The sequence below is a fragment of the Mauremys mutica genome, chromosome 2, assembly GCF_020497125.1.
Source record: "Mauremys mutica isolate MM-2020 ecotype Southern chromosome 2, ASM2049712v1, whole genome shotgun sequence".
NCBI lineage: Eukaryota > Metazoa > Chordata > Testudines > Geoemydidae > Mauremys > Mauremys mutica.
Window position 1 is genome coordinate 190,785,587 of NC_059073.1, and position 21,457 is coordinate 190,807,043.

The 21,457-nt window shown below is 42.7% G+C and overlaps 1 protein-coding gene across 3 annotated transcripts in view; it reads left to right on the plus strand.

The window, feature by feature from the left end:
- Window positions 1–20,108, plus strand: part of LOC123365356 (zona pellucida binding protein) — a 77,483-nt gene extending 57,375 nt beyond the window's left edge. For 2 of the 3 annotated variants that reach the window (XM_045008135.1, XM_045008136.1), the window contains exons 7-8: window positions 4,453–4,630; window positions 19,963–20,108. In XM_045008135.1, the coding sequence (XP_044864070.1) occupies window positions 4,453–4,630; window positions 19,963–20,054 (270 nt within the window). In that variant the 3' untranslated portion in view covers window positions 20,055–20,108. The remainder of the gene's footprint in view (window positions 1–4,452; window positions 4,631–19,962) is intronic. The other variant, XM_045008137.1, reaches the window with a different exon arrangement.
- The last annotated feature ends 1,349 nt before the right edge of the window (window positions 20,109–21,457 follow it).

A 21,457-nucleotide genomic window follows, 5' to 3' on the forward strand; every position in this document is an offset into this window, starting at 1 on the left:
CGCGGCGCGCACACCTACAATGGAATGGATAGGAGCAACACATCTCGAAGAACACCAGTTACTACAGGTGAGTAACCGTCTTTTATGAAGCATCACTCATTGTGGCTGTCCTCATCCAGGATACTTAAGAAGCAGCAGTCCATGGCTGAAGATCTACCCTCTGAAGGATGCTCTTTGTTCTACAAGACTGATGAGGCCATGAGAAATTTCAGGGACTCAAGAACTACCTTCGGATCTTTAGTGGTCTACACCCAGCCTTCAAGCAACAGCAGTTCAGGCACACTGTGCTTCCACTGCATGAGAGACAGCTTCCTTGCTACCAATATAGGTCTCCTGAGCACACTAGAAAGAGGCAAAGGTTTTCGAGAAGGAAGTCCTTGGGTGCAACTACCACTCTATTCCAGCACTCTCCTGCTTCCCCAAGGCAGGAAATGTGACTTTGTGTCCAAGGCCAGCGTACCTCTTGTTTCTTAGCCTCTGATATTTCCCCGCTTCCCTTCCTTGGCAACCATCAGGTTCATTGCCATCACACCTGGTCCAACAACATCTCTCATCATGGAGTGTTAGATATGGGTAGAGATCGTCTATATGATACAGTTCCTTTCTTATCCTGCTACTCACCTCATCCTCCCCATCTGTATTCAGTGATTCCCCTCAATAGAGAGGCACAATCCCACGTAGCTCTCAGTGCAATAGAAGAGGTGCTCCCCCATCAAAGAGGGAGAGGGCTCTATTCAAGATACTTTCTCATTCCGAAAGAGAAAGGGGAACTCTGGCCAATACTGGACATCAGAGACCTGAATGTTTACATCAAGAAGTTCAGATTCATGATATCTCTCCCTTTGATCTCCCTTGTCTAGATCAGAAGGACTGATATACTGCCCTTAATTTCCAGGATGCATACTTTCACACTGCAATACCCCCAGCCCAGAAATGCTACCTGAGTTTCACTGTAGACAACAACCATTGCTGATGCTAGGTTTTGCCATTTGGGCTTTCTGCATCATCAGGGGTATTGATCAAGTGTTTGGTGGTAGTAGCCACCTACCTCAGAAAAATAGATGTTAAGGAATTCCTCTCTCTAGATAACTGGTTGGTCAGAGATGGAGCACCTGACTGGGATGCAGAAAACTCTGGCAGACAGCCTCAGCAGACACTTGGCCAGAGAACACAAGTGGAAACTACACGACTTGGTGATGTGGAGTATTTTTCAACAATGGGGAACGTTGTTGTAGAATCTCTGTGTCTGATGAGAACAAGAAATGCCCGGCGTGCTGCTTCTAATGGCCCAAGGCCAGAATTCCAAAGGGGATATGTTTCTTGTCCCAAGCAGTAATGTACATTTCCACTCATCCACTCTTACAGCAAGTCTTGAGAAAAATCAGGCAGCACAAAGTGACAGTAACCCTGGTAGCTCCCATGTGGCTAAAACAGTTCTGGTTCATGGCATTCTCCAGGTGACTGCGCACCATCTGCATTCAAATACCATCAGACCTCTTAACTCAGGACAAAACCACTTTCTACCATCCCAATCAAGCAGTTCTCCAGCTGGTAGATTGGTATTTGGGTGGACAACAAACTTAGAGCAATTGTGTTGTGCTGCTCTATAGTCAGACCTTAGCAACAGCAGAAGAGACTCTACGGAGCAATGTACAGCAAAATGGAAGAAGTGTTTCTATATGATGCCAGCATTGACAGCTATCCCCAGAAGGTTCCAAGATTTCAGCTCTATTTGCGTCTCTCTTCTCTGAAAATGTTGGGATTGTCACTCAGCTCCTTACGAGTGCAATTGGCAGCATTTAGTGCTTTTCACCCACCGGTGGACAACAATACAGCCTTTATCCATCCAGTTACAGAGAAATATTTGAACGACCTTGTCAGAGCCTTTCCTTGTTGCTGATATGGGACCTCAATATAATCTTTGCGCCTGAATGAATGCTCCATGTGAACCCTTGGCCTCATGTTCCTCCAGTCATCTGTCTATGAAAGTTGCCTTCCTTGTTGCAGTGACCTCAGCAAAGAGTAGGAAAGCTGGAAGCCCTTATGGCAGACCCTCCGTATACAGTCTTCCATAGTGATAGTTTTCCAAAGGTTACATCTTAAGTTTATTTGGAAGGTGATCTTGGAACTACTATCTGAAGAAGGCCATCCACTTACCTGTCTTCTACCTGAAATCACGTGCCACTAGAGAGGATAGGACGCACTATTCTCTGGATGTCTGACAAGCCTTGGCTTTCTACCTATAGAGGACAAAACCCTTTAGAAGATCCCCTAAACTATTTGTCTCCTCCATTGAATGTATGACAGGAGAAGCTATCTCCATTCAGAGTCATTCTGAGTTGCATCCTGCTTTGCTTCGCACACCTGTCCAACAGGGTGTGAGAGCACACTCAGTTAGAGCCCAATCAGTTTCTGTAGCTTCACTACAGGACATCCCTCTTCTAGAGATCTGAGGAGCAGCAGCATGAGACTCTGTGCATGCCTTTGCAAGGCATTACACCTTGATGCAGGCTCCAGCAACAGATGGCTCCTTCAGCAGAGCATACCTCCTATCAGTGCAGGGCTTTTCATGCCCTCCTCCTCAGTGAGTACTGCTTGTGAATCACCTCAAGTGGAGTAAACATAGGGACCATCCCTTGAAGAAGAAGAAGAAAGAATGCTACTTCCCTGCTTCCCCTCTGCTTCAGATAATTATCTTAAGGTTACTCATGGTAGAGAAGAACAGGAGAAGTAATTGGTCCACATCATTGCTTATACCATAAATTGGGAGCAAGAGGAGAAGGGCACAGGCACAAACCGATGGACACTACTAATGAAAATTCTTCTAGTTTCAGGTGCATGGAGTGTATGTACGCCTCACCTAGGGATTACAAGGGATTACACCTCTCAAAACTCCAGTTACACCCAGGAATTATCCAGATATAATACCTCTCAAAACTCCATCACAACGCACAGTCAACCTGTGGAACTCCTTACCAGAGGACATTGTGAAGGCCAAGACCATAAGAGGGTTCAAAAAAGAACTAGATAAATTAGTGGATGATAGGTCCCTCAATGTCTATTAGCCAGGATGGGCAGGAATGGTGTCCCTACCCTCTGTTTGCCAGAAGCTGGGAATGAGTGACAAAAAAATCACTTCATGATTACCTGTTCTGTTGATTCCCTCTGGGGCACCTGGCACTGGCCACTGTCAGAAGACAGGATACTGTGCTAGATGGACCTTTGGTCTGACCCAGTAAGGCCATTCTTATGTGCTATACAAACTAATCATTCTTTACTTATCTGTATGTTTTTTAAGATGTGTAGTCAGTATACATATTCCATGACCCATCCACCATCCCTACTTCAGAGTCTTCAGACAACAGGTTTTTGAAGTGGTGAAGGAACTGAGGTATACCTTTTTATACATTCACCTGAGCACACAAGGATGTGAATGGAGCATGTGCGACCCCAGCAGACAGTGCTGACTAGAAAGATCTCTGGTGCATAGGCTGTAGATGGGTAACTACCAGCTGTGGAATACAAATACAGACTACACATCTTTAAGAACATCGCTTACTGTACAGTTAAGTAACCCACACACATACACACGGCACTGAAAAAAGGCTTACTTTGATGGTCATTGCTACTTGGAGCCTATAGACCATGGAGTTCTCATTAAGAGAAAAAACATTTGTTATCTAGAATTGGATTTCTGCGAAACCACTCCAGCAATGGGAATAATCTCCCATGTTATATTTGACAGTTACAATAGTGTAATTTTTTTTGTAGTTTGCTTAATTTTGGGGAGATGCTTGCATTATCTGTTTCTTGAACAGATGACCTGTCATGGGTGAGAAGAGCATCTGAAGTGTGATTCATCCTGTATGTCAGTAGTTGTGTGGATGGAAGACCCATGAGTCTATTTTGCTGATGCCGCATCATGAAAATCCCTATTATAATATAGGAAAGACTCAGAGGGGTAGCCGTGTTAGTCTGGATCTGTAAAAGCAGCAAAGAGTCCTGTGGCACCTTATAGACTAACAGACGTTTTGGAGCATGAGCTTTCGTGGGTGAATACCCACTTCGTCGGATGCATCATGCTCCAAAATGTCTGTTAGTCTATAAGGTGCCACAGGACTCTTTGCTGCTTTTATAGGAAAGGCTGTCACTCATTTTTAGAATGTTTTTGCTGGTAATGTTTACTTTTTCTGACTCATGACAGCTATTAGTGCCTGCCAAACCTCTGACCACTTCCACATAAATTAAAATTCACAATTATAGTAGTCTAAATTTAAAATATGATAGACTAGCCAGCCAGCTCTGCCCTCCCCCATCACCAATGATCAATAATGACAGTAATGCATCTCTCAGATCCTGTACCCTACAACGTCTCCCACCTTAAGTACACTAGAGCATTTTTTTAACTTATTTTTGAATAGAGGATTTAATAACATTTTTGTTTTACTTTAGGCAAAAGACCTTATAGAGAGATTTTTTAACCAACAAGTGGAAGTGCTGGGGAAACGTTCTGAGCCCTTACCTGAAATATACTATATTGAAGGTACTCTGCAAATGGTATGGGTTAATCGCTGCTATCCAGGATATGGAATAAATGCTCTGATACATCCAGATTGTCCTGATTGTTGTGGTATGTGATAAATTTTCAAATCATACACATTATTTCAAGATAATTTTCACTTTGATTGAGCTCTATATATTGTTTAATTTCAGAGTAGTCATTCATACCCACCGTATGGTATTATTCTGTCAGCTCTCTCTGAAGCTAATCAAGATTGACCTGTTTTACCATTTTAGACTGATGTTTTCAAGGAACAGTGTGATACTGCAGAAAGCGGCCTTGATGATTTAGAGGTCTTTTATCCACAGTGCATTTAAGTCAGTGGTATTTGGATCAGATCCTTAGATGGCACTCTTTCTTGTGAGTTAAGGCTAAACATATAACCCTGCAAAGTGTTAAGGGGGTCTATGTGCTGTTCATGGTTCCATCTTTCAAGTGAGATGAAAAAAAAATGGCTGACTGCTCTTTGTTGTTACTAAAGGCCCCTATGACACTCTTTGTAACAGCAGAAGTATTAACACAGTATCTTGGTCAAGTTACAAATTTTGTAATTACATTTGGTTTACTTAACTTCCTTCTGTAGTTGCAATTGAAATTATGCCACATTTCCTGTTCTAAATAGTATGTAATGTGTAATACACTCTTACATAGTTCTTCAAGCTTCACCCCAGGAATGGTTGAAATTTAAGTTGTGGATGAAATGATCCAGGTGAATAGCTTTCATATCAGTAAATTAAATTTGTATAGCACTTTTTGATCCATCAGAATGTAAGGTGTTATACTAATGTAAGATCTTTATCATTAGTGCTGATCATTAAACTGAAGCTTCCTGGTAAAGTTAATGAATTTTGCAAAGAATATGTGCAAAGATCATTAGAACAAAACCTGGAAAATTAATGCAAAATTTGAGGAAAATATTTACAGGGATTTTTTTAATCATAGGAGAAATTAGAAAACCAAAAATAAAAGTTGGAAAGATGAAAGGTTAGAAGCCTTCTTTGCCCTCCAGTTTTTCCCAGTGTAGGGTGCATATATATAAAAAAAACCCTCTAGATTTGTAGAATGAGCACGCAAAAGAGACAATCCTAGGATATACTGGAAGGGGAAACAAAGAATGGGCCAAATATTGCTCACTTTATTCATACAAGTTCTCTCACTGAAATCAGCGAGATCACACACTTGAGTAAAGTGACCAAGGTTTGGATCATAATTTTAAAAAGTTACTTTGACTCTAAATTGTTCTTAGATTGTTTTCCTTAATAGTGTTCAAATTATCTCAATTAGACACTGAGGCTGAAATCTCAATAGTGTGGTGTAATGTAGAAGTATACAGAAGAATAGAATAAAGCTACACTTGGTCTTTTGATGAAGGCAGTTTCCTGCATGGCTGGAGAACAGGGAAAGAGAACGTAGCCTTCAAGATGTAATCCAATCTAGAGACTTTTGTTTTAAAAAAAGAAACAAAGATTATGCAAGAAAATAGAAAACATAATGAAAAGACCCTAAAACTGCAGGATCTGCAATATATTTGCATATGAGATTTTTCCATTTGCTCTGTTTATGAGAAGGAGCTTATACCAGGCACGGAAATTTCTTACATTTCTTCCAAAGGAATGTAGTGAAGCATTTGAAAGTTTTACCTATATCCATAACTATAGTTTTACATAGTCTTGAGGAAAACTACAGCTCTGTGGGGTTCTTGGGAGTACACCTCTACCTCTTAGGAAGGTTTATAGTATACAGTGCTCCAGTTCTATCATAAATTCACTTCCTCTTCCCTTTTGCAGAGGCTAGCTCCCATAAACACAATAGTCCTAATAAGCCCTTGTGCTCTGGGGCAGTGTAAGGGCTGGAAATCATAGAATCATAGGACTGGAAGCGACTTTGAGGCCATCTAGTTCAGTCCCCTGTACTCATGGCAGGACTAAGTATTATCTAGATCATTCCTGACAGGTGTTTTTCTAACGTGCTCTTAAACAACCTCCCTAGGCAATTTATTTCAATGCTTAACCACCCTGACAGGAAGTTTTTCCTAATGTCCCTAATGTTTCCTAAACCTCCCTTGCTGCAATTTAAGCCCATTGCTTCTTGTCCTATCCCGAGAGGTTAAGAAGAACAGTTTTTCTCCCTCCTCTTTGTAACCACCTTTTATGTACTTGAACGCTGTTATCATGTCCCCTCTGTCTTCTCTTTTCCAGACTAAACTAACCGATATTTTTCAATCTTCCTGCATAGGTCATGTTTTCTAGACATTTATTCATTTTTGTTGCTCTTCCCTGGACTTTCTCCAATTTGTCCACATCTTTCCTGAAATGTGGTACCCAGAACTGGACACAATACTCCAGTTGTGGCCTAATCACTGCAGAGTAGAGCAGAAGAATTATTTATTGTGTCTTGCTTACAATATTCCTGCTAATACATCTCAGAATTATGTTCACTTTTTTTGCAACAGTGTTACGCTGTTGATTCATATTTAGCTTGTGGTCCACTATGACACCCAGATCCCTTTCCGCAGCACTCCTTCGTATGCAGTCATTTCCCATTTTGTATGTGTGCAACTGATTGTTCCTTCCTAAATGGAGTTGTAATGGGATGGGTCTCACCACTGTGGCATCTTCTGCTGGCCATCTTGGGAAATAGCGCTCATCCCTTCCAATCTGCTTTCAGCTAGTGGTGCCGTCACAGGTGTCTCCACTCTTTGGACCCGCGTCGCTCCCCAGACCGCAGCTTCCTCTTCTGGGCACAGTCCTCTGGCTGTACCCCCCGCTCTGGTATCTCCCCCATTCCAGGGGAACAGCAGTCCTTAGTCCGTCCACTTGCCAACTGCAGTCTGGATACCAGCCACTCTCCTCATTGGCAGGTGAGGTGGGGGGGACCAAGGGCCATCTGCTACTCTGGGTCCTGACCCAGGGACCCTATAGCTGGCAGCCACCTACTGTCCTCCTCCAACTTGCTGCCTATTTTCTCTGGGCCACTTCCCCCGTAGCCCTAACACCCTCTCAGCCCTTGTAGCAAGGCCCCAGCCTGGCAGTGGTTAGCCAGCAGCACACCCTCACATTCTACTTCTCCTGCCCAGCATTGCTCTATCTATGGCACTTCTTCAGGCAGCCAGTCCTCCTCCCTTGCCTTCCAGGAAGAGACTGCCTTCTACTGTCCACATATATGGCCCTCGCCAGCCCTTATTGGCTGCTCCAGCAAGCCTTCCCCCTATTGGTGGGCTCAGTAAACCCTTTTCTGATTTGTGGGTTCTGCACAGCCTCCCTGGTGCTGCTTTTAACCCTTTCTTTTTCCTGTGTGGGGCAGCCGCCCCACCATAGGAGTACTTGCATTTGTCCTTTTTGAATTTCATCCTGTTTGCTTCAGACCATTTCTCCAGTTTATCCAGATCATAATCCTATCCTCCAAAGCACTTGCAACCCCTCCCAGCTTGATATCGGCCACAAACTTTATAAGTGTACTCTCTATGCCATTATCTAAATCACTGATGAATATATTGAACGGAACTGGACCCAGAACTGATCCCTGTAGGACCTCACTCGTTATGCCCTTCCAGCATAATTGTGAACCACTCATGATTACTCTCTGTGGAACTGTTTTTCAACCAGTTTTGCACCCACGTTATGGTAGCTCCATCTAGGTTGCATTTCCCTAGTTTGTTAATGTTGTTGTCAGTTCCTACGTGGTGCATGCTAAAAGATTATTATAATTTTGATAATTCAAACAGATTTTGTTCTTAGAAATATTTTAGTTATGTTGTGTTACAATTTGGAGGTAAAACTCAAGGTCTTGTCTGCACATACATTTAGTTTGTGACATGCTGGGGTGTGAATCTACCTAACGCTAGCCTGCTGCTTTGAAACGGGAGTAGATTAAAGCACATTAATGAACTGTTAGTATGCATCAACAGAGTCCATGTGAACAGTTAGTTAGTGTGCGGCAGGCTAGTGCGGGGTACGTTCACACCCAAGCTGGCCACAAACTAAATGTTTGTGTATATAAGCTCCAAGAATAACTAGTGTCTGGATTCACCAGAAGTTTTGATTCCTACTAGCTCAACCAGATTCCCCAACATTTTGTTTTCCACTCTCTTTCCAAAGCTGAGCACCCTGCCCTGAATAGAAATATCTGTTCTTCCTAACACACATTTCTTCTTCCCTTAATATAGATCCAAGCAATGTTTTTATCTCAGCCCCAGATTTGAAGCCCTTTTCCTTCCCAGAACCAAGTCCTATTTGCTCTTCCGCACATCAGAATCTTCCTCTTTCCCCGGCCCTGATGGATGGGAGAACAATACTAATTTTCAAACACTTCCTTTAAGCTGCCTTGTTCCTTATCCTTCCTGCAGCAGGCAGCACTAGCACATGATTACATACTGGTGCTAAGTAGCTGCTATATATACCCTATTACCTCACATCAGTTGGGATCATAGCATTGACTGTATGATGTTAAATAAACATCAGGGAGAAGCTCATTCTTTCTGTCTCTGGGTTCCCTACAGAAATAGGCCTTCCTCCTGAGCCAGTTCCCTTTACCTGGTGGTACCTTCAGGGGGCACAACAGCAAGCTTTCACTTGTGATGCAGCCTACTTGGGAAGGACAGCATTCAGCCCTGAAGAAGGGGCAGAGTCCATCCTGCACTCAACCCCTCTCTGCTGACTGCCTCCCATTCAGAGCTTCTGTATTTTGAGTGGACTCCCAGTAATTCTGTGGCTACTCCCTGTGACTGTCCCTGAACGCCCTTCTGGCAACACACTTGAATCCACAGATCTTCCTTTAGCCTGCCCCTTGGTAAAACTGATCTTTTCATTTCCCAGGTCCCCAAACAACATACATATAGACATTACAAAAACATGACATTGCCTTCACAGAGGCCTACTGGTTGGCCATAAAATCTTTTTGATTAGTAGTTAGCAATTAGGAGGTCCACACACATCTCCGTCAAGCACTACATTCTATGGACCAAGAGAATAATTGCTATACTCATTCTAACCATCCATCAGTTCCTCTCTGTTGCCAGCTTGAGCACTCATGAAAACTATTTTAGGGTTGATATATGTGGAGTTCTGTTCTCAAATTACTTTCTTGACATTTTTTCAACAGCAGACTCTGGTTTGAGAAGGACAATGCTTTAGTTGCTGTTGAACAAGCTTGCATTTTAAGGGCTATCACTGTTAGCTAGTCTCCTACAGTAGGGCTCTGTGGAGGCAATGCCATGAAACTACAAAAGGTTATTAATTTATTAGAGGTAATTCTTATATTCTGAATGTATTGCCATCTCAGAGCCACAGTCATCCTCTGTTAACGTAACTTCAAAGCCCGCCTCCAAGTAAGACTTCTTGAGGTAGAGAGTGACTGAAGGGCGGTTAGAGGAGGCAGAGTATTTATGCCCTTGGAACTTGTAACTGCAGACTACTACTCAAAATTGTTTCTGAGGCCATGTGGGTAGGCATTCTTAATGGGTAGTGCTATAGAGACAATACATTTGAAGATGAGTTACTTCTGGTCAGTAAAGCTTTTCTGTCTCATAAAGGGTGGATTGATTTAAATCAGTTGTTCTCAAGTGGGGTAGCCAGAGATCTTCCAGGGAGTACATCATCTCCTCTAGATATTTGCCTGGTTTTATAACAGGCTATATAAAAAGCACTAGTGAAGTCGGTACAAACTAAAATTTCATACAATGACTTGTACTATACACTGAAATTTTAGTCCAATATTTACATTCTAATTTATTTTATAATTATATAGTAAAAATGAGAAAGCAAGTGTTTTTTCAGTAAAAGTATGCTGTGACACTTTTGTATTTTTATGTCTGATTTTGTAAGTAAGTAGTTTTTAAGTGAGATGAAACTTGGGGGTATGCAAGACAACACATTCCTAAAAGCGGTACAGTAGTCTGGAAAGATTGAGAGCCACTGATTTAAATCATGATTTAAATCAGCAAGCTAGAAAATTTGATTTAAATGCTCAACTTTAATCCTATTTTGCATTTATACTTTTTTTCTTCTAAAGAAAGGTCATTCTCATTGGTTGTTAAACACTGGAACTTGTTGACTTGCAACTAAATATAGTAAAAGCTTTCTTATGTTGGGGAAATTGGAGGTGCCGGTAAGTGAAAAATTCCGGTTAAATAAGAGGGAGGGAGCTTGGTTATGGGAGGGGGCTCAGCGCTGGGGGTTGGGGCACAGGAGAGGATGTGGAGTGCTGGAGCTGGATGGTGCTCACCTCAGGTGGCTCCCCGCAAGCACGGCATGATGCCTCTGCCTAGGAGCAGCAGGTAGGCTAAGTGGCTCTGCGCGCTGCCTCTGCCCGCAGGCGTTGCCCCCGCAGCTCCCATTGGCTGAGGTTCCCACACTCAGCTCTCCGAACTCCTTGTGGCTGTTTCTTCGCCTAAGAGCAGCAGGGATATGTCGCCGATTCCAGGGAGCTAGGTAGGGAACCTGCCGGCCCTGCACCAACTGGACTATAAACTGGACTTTCAATGAAGATCAGAAATGCCAGTTTATAGAGCTTTCCAGTTGGTAAAGTGCTGGATAACACAGCTTTTACTAAATTGGCTTTACCCTAAATTTGGTACTGTTTGTTAACAAGGAGGATAAACGGTGTCTATGCACATCTAGTTAAGCTGTTTGTAGCTTAACATTCTTTTATTCTGATTCTTAATTTTTACACTTTTAGAAAATGGTGAATGATATTTCTTATTTAGTATAGGATTAATTTTTTACTCATGATTTGTGTTAAGCTGCATTTGGATGCAAATTGTAATACAATTAAAATGCATAAAACAGCATTTTTTTCTTATTGAACATTACCTTTAAATGTATTGGACACATAAGAATTTTTTTTTTATTAAAGCCTGTTTTGCATTTAAAACAGATGTATTAAACAAAGGAAGTATTCTCTGTAGTTAGTGAATTGAATTGGTCACCATGTCATTCAAGATTTTAGAACTAGTAGATCTCATCCTCTCACATACAGTTTTTAATTCAAGAAAGGACGAGAACAAGCTTTGCTGCTTTTTCAATTCCCTGTCCGTTTCTTAACTTCGAATGAACTAATAGTTTAGCTCTGAACTTGTTGAATAATCTGAAATAAAGAAAATAGTCTCTGCACCTGCAGAAGATGTCACTTCTGTCAGAAGCTACTTTAGCATTTTAACAAACTCTGGTTCTTCTTTGAGTGCTTGTACACACGTTCCACTGTTGGGGTATGTGCGCCCGGTGCATTCAAACCAGACACTTTCAGTCATCAGCACTGTGTTGAGCCATGCATGCGCCCTGAGTATCATTGTGCCTCCAACTGTGGGAATAAAGATCAGGGCTGCTCCTTCTGCCTCTCAGTTCCTTCTCATTGTCTGAGGCTTCGATAGCGTTCTCAGTGATGCCTCTTAGCTCACAATTTATTGCCTTGCTTATCAGCAGCTTTTTTGTAAATAGATAGTGCTTAGTAGATAGGTAGTTTAGTATTAGTTTTCAGTAAGAGTTTATTTTGTTCTTTTTTAAGAGGAGGCTATTTTCTTTCGTCTCCTGTGGTGGTACTCCTTGTGACGGGGCAGGACTCACCACTTCAGCACCTCCTGCTGGCTGTGCTGGGAATTAGCACTTGGTTGCCGGTGCACCTTCATCTAGTGGTGTCTCACCACCATCACTTCTGCTCCACCTCTAAGGCCTGCATTGCTCCCCGGACCGAGACATCTTCTTCTGGGAACGGCCCTCCAGCTGTCTCACTCTGCTTTGGAACCAGCTGTCTCTAGTCCATCCACTTGATGCTGTGCCCTACTGCAGCCTTTGGTCTAGTCCCTCACCTCAAGGGGTAAACCTCAGTCTGAATACTGGCCACCCCCTCTGTGGCAAGTGGGGGAGAAAGGGAGGGGGAGCTTGCCCACTACTCCAGGCCGATCGAGGGACCCTATAGCTGGTGGCCATGTGCTTCCTCTCCTCCAACTCCTGCCGCCTATTTCCTGTAGCCCTAGCACCTTCCTGGCCCTTTGTATCAAGGGCCTCAGTCTGGCAGCGCTCAGGCTGGAGCTCCCTGTTGCTCCCCTGACCCTGCCCAGTACTGCTCTATCTAAGGTACTCCTCTAAGGCAGCCAGTCCTTCTCCCTTGCACTCCAGGGAGAGACTGTCCTTGCTCTGTTGAGCAGCCATTCTTATATGGCCCTCACTGGCCCTGATTGGCTACTCCAGCAACTCTTCTCCTGACTGGCTCTCTACAAGCCGTCCTCCCATTGGTTGGGTTTTGCGCAGCCTCCCTGTGGGCTGCTTTAACCCTCCATATACCTGTGTGGGGCAGCCCCACCACACTCCTGTACAGATTAGTTGTCTTGGTACATAAATCCTCAGATTTCAAAATTGCTTGACATGTGAGGCAGTAATGTCACTAAACGACAGACACAGTAGGTGTCTAATCTGTCTAGTGCTAGATGTGCTATATTGAGTTGATTTGGAAAAGAACCTGAAAGAGCTGGAGAGTCCTGGCTTAAGATTTACCTCATGAAGAGGTTGTTGGCCTGAGCTCTGATCCTGGTATGCCCAGGGCTGATCGTTCTGATTATGCCTCCTCCAGAAGCATTCCTGCAGCTACCTCATCTTCAGTTGCTGTTTTGTAACCAAAAGACTCTGCCTCTGAGAGAAGGAGGAAGTCTCACAAAACTTCCAGAGAGAAGAGGCAGCAATCCATCCGTGGCCCTACATCTAAGGCCCTTAAGACTTCTAGCTCTTTAGAGCATAAGGGCAGCTCAAAACCCAGGAAAGGCTCCTCAAGAACCATGTGGCTCTGAACATCATGCTTCAGCAAGAGGTTAAAACTTGCTTTATAAGCTGTCAGGTACCAATCTGGCTGATTAAAGAGGACAGGTGTCACTAACTCAGGTTCTGTTTCCAGGGACTCAGTATACAGTGATATCAATGACTCTGGTACTGATCACCTTGGTAGCAATGAGGCCAGCCCCGACAATTCCATCCCTTCCTCCAGTACTGACAGTCCTGACACCGATGCTGTGTCCAGTTTCACTGTTGGCACAAATTGACTATTGTACCAATCCTATCAGTACTATCTACTCCTTGGGCCTGCATAGCAGCCAAAGATACATTGTGTTCATTGCTCCCAGACACGCTTCTGCTTGTGGCCCAACAGGTCCCACAGCAAACAGTGGTTTCAGTATCCACCTTGATACCAGTAAGACCGTCACATCTGAGGGCACCAAGCAAATCTGCTGACATCATCATCCCATCCGAAGAGCTGAATGACTGATACGCTGCTCTTGGGCTACAGGATGCCAGCTTTCATGTGGTCATCCAATTAAGCCATGGAAAATATAAGATTTCTAGTTGGGGTCTGCTCCTACCAGTACACAGTGCTTCTTTTTAGTCTCTCATCAGGTCCCAGAGTTTTTACAAAATGTATGGTGGTATTAGTAGGTTCAGTTGTGGCTCATCCAGCTGGGTCTGAGAATAAACAAGACAAGTCGACACTGTCCCCCTCTGTAGAAAGAATCAAGTCTTTGGGACCATTCTCGACTCTCACTGCAACAGCCTATCTATCTCCGGAGAACTTCAGTCCATCCTATGCAGTAATTTGCAGGTTCATCCTTGTGATTTTGCCTTAGATTGCTAGGAATCTTGGCATCTTGAATGTACGTGTGACTCAGCATGCCACCACACTTTACCTGTAGTACATGCAAAGCTGGTTGACGTCTATATTGGCAAAACAAATATCCTTTGGAAATGGCAGTTCATGTACCTTTCAGAGTCCTATTATCATTAAGGAATAGATGACTCTGAAAAATGTGTGCAAGGGAGTTCCCTTTTCTCCCTCCACTTCCATAGAAAACACTAATAATGGATGAATCCACTCTGGGCTTGGGAGCAGATCTGAACAGAGTGTAAACTCAAGGTCAGTGATTTTTGCCAAGAAACAGCCCTTCATATAAACAATGTAGACCTGAGAGCCTTTCTTCATACCTGCAAAGCCCAGTTGCTAACTTTCACGTGGTAAATAAGCACCCCAACTTTCACACTGAGCCAAAAATCAAGCTAATCCCATTTCAAAACGAGGACAAAACAAGCCAATCCTAAGAACCACAACACTCCATGTGACTAGATCTCCCTGGCATGCAATCTGAGACTGTGGTGAGCCCGCTGTTCACCCGACTCTCTTCTCCCCTTGGCCCAGCTTGCCCTCTCTTTCCCCTGCTTGCCAGGAGCCGATCAAAAAAAAAAAGAAGGTACAAGCTACAAGCCAAACAAGCTACAAGCCAAAAATTAGCCAAGAAGCAACTCACATGCCAAATAAGGCAAAAACAAGCCCAATTTCATGTTGTGAAGGCCAAGACAATAACAGGATTCAAAAAAGAACTAGATACATTCATGGAGGATAGGTCCATCGATGGCTATTAGGCAGGATGGGCAGGGATAGTGTCCCTAGCTTCTGTTTGCCAGAAGCTGGGAGTGGGCGACAGGGGATGGATCACTTGATGATAATCTGCTCTGTTCATTTCTTCTGGGGCATCTGGCATTGGCCACTGTTGGAAGACAGCATACTGGGCTAGATGGATCTTTGGTCTGACCAGTAGGCTGTTCTTATGTCAGTGCAGCCTCCTATAACCTTATCTTATTCTTGGACGCAATTGCTGAGACCCAGTCAGATTTTGTACCCCAATCCTTGCAGTCTCCACCTCACAGCATGAATGCAGAGTGGCTGAATTTATCAGAAATAAACTGTTTACATAGATTTCAAAATATCCTTATTAACAGGAATAGGAAGGCCTGGCATCATCAACTGCCTCCATCCAAAGCGCAGGTACAAGAAGTGTTGAATACCTACTGGAACTAAAGAATTTGGCCTATCAGTGAGCTGCAAGGTCAACTTTCAGCAAGCTAACTCCACCATTCGCCCTCCTATTCAGGGATGTTCTGTTTTCTTCATCACTGTAGTAGGAAGACTATAAAAGGCCTAAAAAGGGTTTTATCTACCAACAAGAGAACAAGTCCCTTTCTGGGACTTTAACTTAGTCCTTACAGGCCTTATGAGACCGCCATTTGAACCTTTGAAGAATGATAGGCCATTTCATCCCAGAGGATTTCTAACTGGATCTCTTCCTGTATCTGTACTTGTTATGAGTTGTTAAAATGTAACACCATTACCAAGTATTATTGTGCATTAAACTGGAGCCCAGGCTGCCACTGTGGCCCTTCTGAGGAGTGTTCTCCTCATGGAAATTTACAGAGTTGCTATATCCATACGTTCAGTCAACATTATGCCATAGTGAAATAATTGAAATGACAGTTCTACAGTCATAGTTTAAGTAGACCGCAGTGAGTTTCCATCTCCAAAAGAGAACAGCTTGGGAATCATTGAAATATAAATGTGTACAAGCACGCAAAGAAGAATAAGAAACAATGATTTACTACATTCACGTGGCTCTTTGAGATTTGTTGCAGGTATACCTTATATACTTGTTCATAAGCCAGATTTTTTTAGTAAAAAAGGGAAGAACCAGAGAAGGGAGTCAGCTTATGAATGGGTATAGGGAGGGAGAGGTGGGACACAGCCCCTCCCCCCAACAGAGGGAGCAAGGAGGGCAGCAGAGCCAGAAGGAAAGAGGCAGGGCCAAAGTCTCTCTGCTTCTGGCCACGCTGCTCTCCCCCAAGCCTCCAAAGCAACTGCAGTTCTGGGGCTGGCAGGCTGCAGTCATGCTGCCTGGCCCCGCCCCCCAGAGCAGGCTGTGGTTGTGCGGCTGGCCCGCCGGAGCACGCTGTGGCCATCCCGCCCTGGCCCAGCCCCCTGGAGCAGGCTGCGGCCGCGCTGCCCGGTCTGGCCCGCTGGAGCAGGCTGTGGCCACGCTGCCCAGCCTGCTGGAGCAGCTCCACCCAGGCCAGAGACATCCTCCTCTGGCCCTCCCCAGATAAAGTGGGAAGGGATGGGATGGGGAGAGTGTGGGGGTCCCGGGCTAGGGGTGGGGTCATGTGGGGGGTGGTCACAGGGGTTACTCCCCTGACCCCCAGCTTCCCCCCCACAAAAAATTTCCCCACTGGTTGCTGTCCCGGCCCATCAGGGTAAGCAGCTGGTGCACCGGGACACTTTGTTTACTTAGGTTCACCTCCGTGCCTGCGGATGCTCAAGGTAAACAAACCATCTTGGCCCGTCAGCGGCTTATTCTTATGGCCCGGGAGCCAAAGTTTGCTGACCTCTGAATTATAGGGTCGGCTTATGAACAGGTCATAACAAATTTCCATTTTTACTTATCCATCTTGGGAGGGTCAGCTTATAAACGAACCGGCTAATGATCACGTATATACGATATATATTCCATGACCCACTTGCCATCCCCGTTACAATGGATTGTATTGTTACCAAGATTCCAGTGGTGAAGGAACAAGAAGGCAGTTAGAGCGGTCCTGCTCTTGCTTGGAGGTATAAGAGTACTTATGGTGTATGTGCTAACCCACTCGGTACTGCTAACCAAAAGTCTCTTGCTTGAATGTACCGGGTGCACAGACACCTCAGTGGAATATATGTATAAAACATATCTTGAAAAACCAGGTACTGTACAAGTAAGTAATTTTCTTTCAGGTGCTTAGCCAGTGACTTCTACCAGTTCAGTGGTTTGATTTTCTTTAACATTTCAGCAATGTGTATACTGCTTGAGTATTACTTTATTTGAATAATTATAATATGTTTCGGTCTTAACATGTTATCAGAATTTCAAATTTAATTTTAAATGGGGTTTATTTAAAAAAAAGAAAACAATTAATTTAAATAAAAACCCATTTTTAATAAATCTATTTTTATTCATCCTGGTTTCATATTTGTATTTATAATGTATTTTAATTTGCAGATTTGTCATATTAATATTATAAAAATCTTAGAAACATAAATTTAATATAATTCCTGTTCATTCTAGTGGTTTAAGTGCCTTTTAAAATCTTTTCTTAAGGTATATAAAATAAAGCATATTTGAAGGTTAAATAAAATGTTTGGGTAACTGCTAAAACAAACATGATACTCCACTAAAGTTCAATTAACACAAAGTAAGTGTACCACTTTTGTGTCTTCAAAAGACCATTAGATATAAAAAAAATATTTTTGTGTTGGTCTTAAAAACATTCCTGCAATGTTTTCATTTTCCTTCAGGAGTTAGGCTACAGATGTAGATGAAATACGGTACCAAAATTCATATCTTTTGTGGGCTCCTGATACATTCCTGGCAACTTGATTTCATCCCATGGGATAAGATAATCAGAAACCCATACTTGATTTATAAGTTAGTAGCCTTTGTCCTCATTCATTATCTTTTATAGTTTGATTTCCTGTAGTAATTTGCTTTAATGGACTAGGTACAAATTTAGCTTGACATTACAATATTTTTTTAAAAAATTAAAAAAAGAAACTATATCTGAAGAATAATCATTTCAAAGTTTTAAATAAAATGTATTGCTCAAGCAAATATTGAAATAGTACTAAAAATTGTAGTAGAGGAGAAAATGTCAGCACCTAGGATTCAAGAAGAAATTAACATGTCAAGTGCACTTAAAAGTTTGTGAGGTGTGAAATGGTATATTAGATAGGTACAAATGAAATATATGAGGTGAAGTATTTTGTGGAGATGTTTATACATGAAGGGTGAAGTTAGGCCAGTGGGAATTTATGCTCAATAAGGAAGATTGAGGCAAGTTATGTTTACTGTAAGAAACTTGATATCTTTTCCCAGCAGCCAGTTCAGCAAGCAGTAGGCTGTTTGCTTAAGATTTTTTCTCTTTTTCATGCCTTCCCCTAGATGGCAGACTGAGATTGAGCTGTTCACAAATAACTTTTTATATGATTGTTATCATATAACACAGAATTCTCTGGGAGAAGAAGTGGGCAGAGGGCAGTTTTGCTTCTGATGTTGAGACACACTGGGGAGAAGGAAGGCTATTTACCAGCTCAGCTGATGTGGAGACTGGGAAGTGCTATTTGCTATATGTATATTCAGGGTTTCCTCTAGGAGACCCATAGAGGTCTCTGAAGGGTGGATACAGAGCTTCACATACCATTTCCATACACACTTCCTCACTCTCCCTAGCAGTGGGAGAAAAATTTGTGACTATCCTGCAGAGAGAGAAGGGCTCCTGAATCCTTCTACCAATCATTGTTACTGTGATGCTGTCCCTTATGCTTAATTAATGACAATGTCAGACAGTCATCATCCTTGATTCAAATACATGTGTAATGTTTGTATAGTGTCTAGCAAAATGGGACCCTGCTCTCGGTTGGGGCGTTTAGGCACTACCATAATCCATATAGTTAATACAGTGATTTTTAGGGTTAGGATGAGGGGTCAGTTGCAAGCTTCTCTTGCCAAATGGTGAATAAGCTCTGCCCATTTCTAATGACATTTGAGAAGACCTCTAAAACTCCTTTGAGTCACCAGAAAGGAACAAGCAGAGTCAGGCAACCCCCGGTGGTTGCCATGGGTCAGATGAACCTTGCTAAGGTTCTGTAACAATGGGAATAGGCAGGGTGAAGCCCCACAAATCCTGTTGAATTAATAGGTGTCAGGTAGGATAAGACTTAGTGGACTTCTTTGAGCTACAAAGAGGAGAAGCAGGTATGCTCCAGCTACAAGAGTAGGAGCTTCCCAATTTCTAGTGGGGCAGCATTAACACCCTCACTGCCCCCCTTTTCCTCTAAAAATGCTATAATTGTCAAAGTACAGTGATGTTCAAGGGAGCCAGGAGAACCACAGACAAACCAATCACCTGGCTGTGAGCCTTCTTGCTTCCTCATGATGACTTACGTTGGGGGCTAACATATCCTATACAGGCTAGGGCTATAGTCAGTCCTTAGCTGAGTGTGTACTGATTTCACAGAATGGCATAGCATGAGTTAACCAGTAGAAAAGTTCTTCTGCTCATAACACCATCTTTGGCACCACAGATTGATGTCTGCTTGTTTGTTGCATTGTCTGTGCATTTGCTACTTATTAATAGATTCTTAAAAGTCATTTTTGTTTTAAATTAGCTTTTAATAACATTTGTGTCCACTAGGTGGAGCTAAAGCAATGTAGTTCAAACATTACTGGGTGTTGACCACACTACAATCTGTTGACAGCTGCTGCTCGCTAGTTTTCAATAGTGAAAAAACTTACTTGGGGTAGAGCAATGGGGAATCAGAAAATCATACAAACTACTTTTGTGAAGAGAAGAATATTATATTTAATGAATGGATGGCATGTAAAAATAGATTTTTACATTTGTCCTTTTATTTTATTTTTTAATTCAAATATTAGAATGTTAGAAAAATCTGATCTTGCCAATTAGTCCCAAGGAAGGGGTTTAAAACATTTATAATCTAAGCAATATTTTAGATACTATTCATTTAGTTTTTTAAAATATCTTTTGTTCTGTTTTCTCTGTCTGTAGTTGTCTGCAGCCCAGGATCATATAATCCCCACGATGGAGTTCACTGTCTTCAGTGCAACCATACTTTGATATACGGAGCAGCAAAATGTTAGCAAAATATCAGTAGGAGTACATTGCTCTTCAGTAGCTCTGATGTATTTCATTTTTAACATAGTAATATCAATAAAATGATTTTAACAACTTGTATGGTGAATTTTGGTTCCATCAATTTGTTTTAAAAAGGAGTACTATCTAGCCATTTTAATAAAATATTAGGTCTTGTACCATTTTTCAGTATTTGACTTTTTTTAAAAATACATTTAATGTTTATGAAATATGCCAGATTGACCGCTGTGACGACTAAAGCTCTCTAGTTACTCACAGAACAGACAGAGTACTGGCAGTGGGCATGTATACTTCCCTACAAGTTGCTTGCCAATGTGCTTCTGCTTTTTCTAGAAGGATCACCTCTAGGAGCGTACATGTAATTTCATCTTCTTGATCATCCAGTCCTTTCATAGACTGTTAGAGGACTGTGAGGAGCCCACAGCAGTAGCTCAGAGGTGGAGCACACTGGGACACAGATCCAGATTCCGCGAACAATTACCAGGTAAGAAATTATTTCTTTCTGATAGCAGTGACTTCAGTTTCCATGGTAAGTAGGGAGTCAGTCATCCTACATTAAATTTCATAAGGATAAATTAGTTCTACAGGCCCGTATGCAATTCCTCCCAAAAAAGTGGCAATATTTCAATTTAATCAATCAGTCATAATATTATCAGTATTTTTCCTGCAATCTTATGGCCATGCCAGCAGGTCCCAAATTGAACATTAAAGCTCTCTTGGCTCTTATCTGGAGTAGTCTAAATCTTTAGATAAAAGATATATTTATATCATTTTACACTGGTATAATAGAATCAGCCTGTGACTAAGGCCTGGTCTACATTACGAGTTTAGGTCGAATTTAGCAGCATTAAATCAAACTAACCCTGCACCCGTCCACACAACGAAGCCATTTTTGTTGACATATGGGACTCTTAAAATCGATTTCTGTACTCTTCCCCGACGAAGGGAGTAGCGCTGAAATCGACATTGCCGGTTCAAATTAGGGTTAGTGTGGACGCAATTCGACGGTATTGGCCTCCGGGAGCTATCCCACAGTGCACCATTGTGACCGCTCTGGACAGCAATCTGAACTTGGATGCACTGGCCAGGTGTACAGGAAAAGCCCCGCGAACTTTTAAATTTCATTTCCTGTTTGCCCAGTGTGGAGAGCTCATCAGCACAGGTGACCATGCAGTCCCAGAATTGAAAAAGAGCTCCAGTATGGACCGTACGGGAGGTACTGGATCTGATCGCTGTATGGGGAGATGAATCCGTGCTATCAGAACTCTGTTCCAAAAGACGGAATGCCAAAACATTTGAAAAAATCTCCAAGGCCATGATGGACAGAGGCCACAACAGGGGCTCCACACAGTGCCGCATGAAACTTCAGGAGCTGAGACAAGCATACCAG